The 4,648-nt window shown below is 36.8% G+C and overlaps 1 protein-coding gene across 2 annotated transcripts in view; it reads right to left on the bottom strand.

Annotated features, from left to right (window-relative positions):
- The window catches only part of CORIN (corin, serine peptidase), a 257,752-nt gene that overhangs the window by 156,841 nt on the left and 96,263 nt on the right, over positions 1-4,648 (bottom strand). For both annotated transcript variants that reach the window (XM_012808096.2, XM_012808095.2), the window contains exon 5: positions 3,294-3,475. In XM_012808096.2, the coding sequence (XP_012663550.1) occupies positions 3,294-3,475 (182 nt within the window). The remainder of the gene's footprint in view (positions 1-3,293; positions 3,476-4,648) is intronic.

The raw sequence follows: 4,648 nt of genomic DNA on the forward strand, positions 1-4,648 counted from the left end.
CTCTTCAGTGGTAAATTCAGTCCATTGACATTTATTGAGAGAATTGGTAAGTGTAGTGGAGTTCTATTCATCTTATTTCGTGAAAGTCTATTGTGTAGTTTTATCCTTTATGCCACTGTGGATGCTAAATTTTGACCTTTAGCTTCTAGGTGTTTACTTTGCTGGTGGTCCATTGTGGTAGTCAGTGTTGAGAATAGGTCTAAGTATTTCCCATAGAGCTGGTCTTATTGTGGTGAATTTCTTCAATGCTTATATATCCATGAAAGATTTGATTTCTCCATCCATTTTGAAGCGTAGTTTAGCAAGATACAGAATTCTGGGCTGAAAAAATTTGTTTTAAGAATGTTGAAGGTAGATGACCATGCTCCTCTAGTTTGGAAGGTTTCAGTTGAAGTCTGTTGTCATCCTAATGGCTCTGCCCCTGTAGGTCAGTTGATGCTTACCCCTGGCTGCTTGCAGAATTTTTTTCTTTCATCTTGACTTTGGACAGGTTCATTATATGTCTTGGAGAGGCTCTGTTTGAGTTGAGATGACTCCATCTGAAAAGAGTATGTCATCTTTAGTAAAACTTAGGAAGTTTTCATTTACAATAGTGTCCAGTAGGGCTTCCATTCCTTTGGGACAATATTCTTGCCCTTCAGGAATCCCTATTATGCATATGTTTGAATGCTTCAGGAAGTCTCATATTTCTCTAAGCGCCTATTCTGCTTTCTCTCTCTTCTTTTCTGCCTCTTTAACTACCTAGGTTAACTCAAAAACTTTATCCTGTGGCTCTGAGGTTCTTTCTTCTCCATGGTTTAACCTATTTTTGGTACTGTCTATTGCATCTTTACATTTCCTGATTGTCTCTTCCATTTTCTTAAGCTCCACCATATCCTTTCTACATTCTACATATCTCTTGTCCAACTTTTGGTTCTGTCTTTCTATTTTCTCATCCATTCCTTTTATTGTCTTTATCATCCATATTTTAAATTCCCCTTCTATCGAGTCCATTAATTCTTTATAGGTGGAGTCTTCTGCAGTATCTGCCTCATAGTCCATTGGTGGAGTTCCACTGTTTTGGTTTATCATGTTGCCTGAGTTTTTCTGTTGGTTCCTCCTTATGTGTTCTTTCTTCTTGTTCATCTCCTTGTCCTCTTTTTTCCTTCTCACTGCCTTCTTTGTTTCAAACAGAAGTCCTTGCTCTTGATGACAGTATGTTGCAATATGTTGCTAGGACACCTAGTGGTGCTATAGTTTTTTTAGGAGACAGAGAGCACAGCCAGCAACCTCTATGGTCCTTATTCCAAACTTAGTTGCTTTCAGTGATCACCTGATTATTTCCTTAGCATTCAGAACCTTCCAGGTTGGGATCTTAAAGCTCATAATAATCCTTCAGGGGTAGGTCTGACAGTGGTCCCTGACTCTAGTTCCCATGGGGTGTGGGAATACCTCAGCCTGTCCCAAGAGTGGAATTCTTATCCCACCCGGTGGAATTAAGATGACCATGCTTTAGACCCCTGCTAGGACCTTCTCATGACCTTCCCACAATGGCAGCCTCTGACTGCTGAGACCTTCTCAGTATAGTTGCCTCACCAGCCACCAAACCTATGGCAAATCCACTCCATCTGGCATTCAAATCTGGTTGCTGTATGTTGTTCAAATCTGCCCACTCTTCCAAGTTTCTACTGAGCACACAGCTTCTCCAAACAACTGAAAACTCCAGAAAGCCTTCCTCCTGTCCTCCTGTCCCAATTCACAGGAGGACATATGGGCAGCCAGTAGATCCCAGCCAGTCATAATCACTGACCTAATTCATCAGATTTCCACAGCTCTGGATCATATGCTGTGTCTAGCTTACCACCTCCTCACTGTACTCTCTGAGCTATGACTCTGGGTAAGGTCCCAGCATCAAGAATAGCTGGATTCCCTCTTTTTCTCCAGTCATTCTAGGAGAGCTCAATTGAACAATCCTTCTGGTCTGCCATCTTGCTTTGCCCCCATGATTTTTCAAAGAACATCTTAGCAAACTACAAATAGGCAAAATCTGACAAAAAGTATCTAGAAAAGCCCATCAGCAGATATCATATTTAAAGGTGAAATATTGAAGACTTTCTCTCTGACATAGCAGAAACAGAAGGCAGAATGATTGTAAAGGAGGAAATAAACTGTCATTATTATACATGACATGACTGTATATCAGAAAACTCAAATGAATCTGTAGACAAACTATGAAAATTATTAAGGGATTAATCAAAGTTCTTAGACACAAAGAAATAGAAAATGAAATAAATTTTTAAAAACAATATCATTTACAATAACATTTAAAATACCAGAGACTCACAAATCAATCTAAAAGAAAAAAATACACGCAAGAACTATCTTATTTAAACCCACACTGTTTAACACCACAACAGATTATTGAGAGTAATTTTTAAATACCTCATTTTAAATATCTAATTAAATATTACTATAGTTTACCATTTTATATGTATTGGGAGATTTGTTGTTAAACAGTTCTCCTCTATTTGATTTATAGATTTAATGCAGTCTCAATTTAAAAGAAAATAGCATTTGTAGAAATTACAAAGTGATTTAAAATATAGATTAAATGCAAAGAGCCCCAAATAGTCAGTCTTGAATAACAAAAGAAAAGTTAGAGGATGTATGATATATAATGTAAAAACTTTCTATAAAGTTATAATAATCCAAACAGTATGGTATTGGCTTAAATCTAGTCTGTGAAATGGAAGATCCAGAAATAGATGTACACATAGTTAATGACTTGATTACAGTGCAGAGGGAATGACTTGATTACAGTGCAGAGGGAAAGAATTGTCCCCTGAATAAATAGAGAGTGGTGGGCCAACCGTATATGCCCATAGAAAAAAAATTAAATCCCTATTTTTCACTTTTTACCATATATGAAAAATAATTCCATAATTATGGTACATGTAAAACTGAACATAAAACAGTAAATCTCCTAGAAGGAACACAGAAGAAAAACTTCTATGTTTTGGCATAAGCAAATATTTCTTAAGACACAAAAAATCAATCCCACAGGAATTGATAATATGGACTCATTAGAAGTCAGAACAGAAGAGTGTTTCAGGAAAGGGAGATATGACAGGTGGGGCACTTCTGGGATGCTACTAATAATATTTTATTTCTTGACCCAGTGTTGGTTATTTGGGCCTAGTCACTTTTAAAATTTTATTATACTTTATACTTACTAATTATACATATTTCTTTATAAGTGATACATTCAAATAAAGGCTTTTTAAAAAAATGAAACAAAACCCAAAAATACCTACTTTGCTTTCCATTTTCCTGCTGTGGTGAGAAGCAAACCCTGCTGATGTTGCTGTTTTCAGTTTGGTTTCTAAACTGGGAGCATTTGAGGAAATCGGGCCAGGTGTAATTCACTATCCCCAGGACTGCTTCACAGCCTTCTTTTGCAGACTCACAGAAGGACCTACAGGGCAGGAGTCCCCGACTAAAGAAAAGAGAAAGGGGAAAATTAACGTTTTTACAAAACACTTCTCAAAATAGTAATAAAGTTAAAGTTAGACACCAGTGTTATAATAATATTTTAACTTACATTTCCTATAGCCAACAACTTAAATTTCTACATTTGGTCCTTTGACAATTTCAGCCATTCTACTGTCTGGATTCTAGAGAGAACAAGTTAGTTCTCTAATATATCATCTAACTATCTCTCAAAGAAGTATTTGTCCTAAATAATTTTTTTAAGTTTCCTGTGCTAAAATATACTTGTCAGCCAAAAAAAGAGCTCTATTTAATAATAATGGAAATGCAGGTCACAGAATTGCAAAGGCAGAAGTGGGTCACAAATAGGTTATTGTCTCATTTTATCATCCTTTTGAGAAATTCAAAGTATCTCTGAGAGGCAGAGAGTAAGCAAACGATTCCTTAATTTCCCTAGCCTCCCTGAAAAAGAAACATTATATAGACAAGTAGAAACTCTGAAGACCTTATACAGTTATTTATCTTTTCAGATTTCTAGACTTCTACAAAGTAGAAAAATACCAACAATCGCCCATTACTGATAAGAATAATGATGCCTCTGGAGCTTGTTGTATTCGCTTGACATGCAAGTAAACACTCCTAGATCCACAGTTCAGTGAATTGGAGGCTAAGATTCTAACATTGCCAAGGCCATGGGCTTGTGTCTTTGCAGACCTAGGTTTTTTCTACCTTACAGATTTGGTTGCATTTCTCAGGCTGGCTGGTCATCTGGTGAAGGCATTTCAAATAGTTTCATGTAAACAATACACGAGAAATCAAAGCACTCAATTCACAAATGTGGAGTAAATAAGATATCACAGTAAGAGACTTTAAAGAACGCCTCATTCAAATCCTTCATTTGTGACAGGCCCATGAAGATTCTGAGATGAACCCAAGATCACACAGCCCCCAATGGCAGAAATAAGAACAGATTCTCAGTGTTTTTAAGTTTCAGGCCACACTCTACCTACTCTCCCAGATCATCTATTCTCATACAAGGACCTAGTATCTGGGCTTTAAAAACTCCTTGATCAAACAGGCATATTTAAAAATACCTCATTCATATTTCTTGAGACTACAGAAACATAAGGAGATATACCAGCCATTGAGATAAAATGGAACTAATGGGGGGGGGGGTCTG

The sequence above is a fragment of the Otolemur garnettii genome, unplaced genomic scaffold (genome assembly GCF_000181295.1).
Source record: "Otolemur garnettii isolate 467f Iridium unplaced genomic scaffold, OtoGar3 scaffold00083, whole genome shotgun sequence".
Taxonomy (NCBI): Eukaryota; Metazoa; Chordata; class Mammalia; order Primates; family Galagidae; genus Otolemur; species Otolemur garnettii.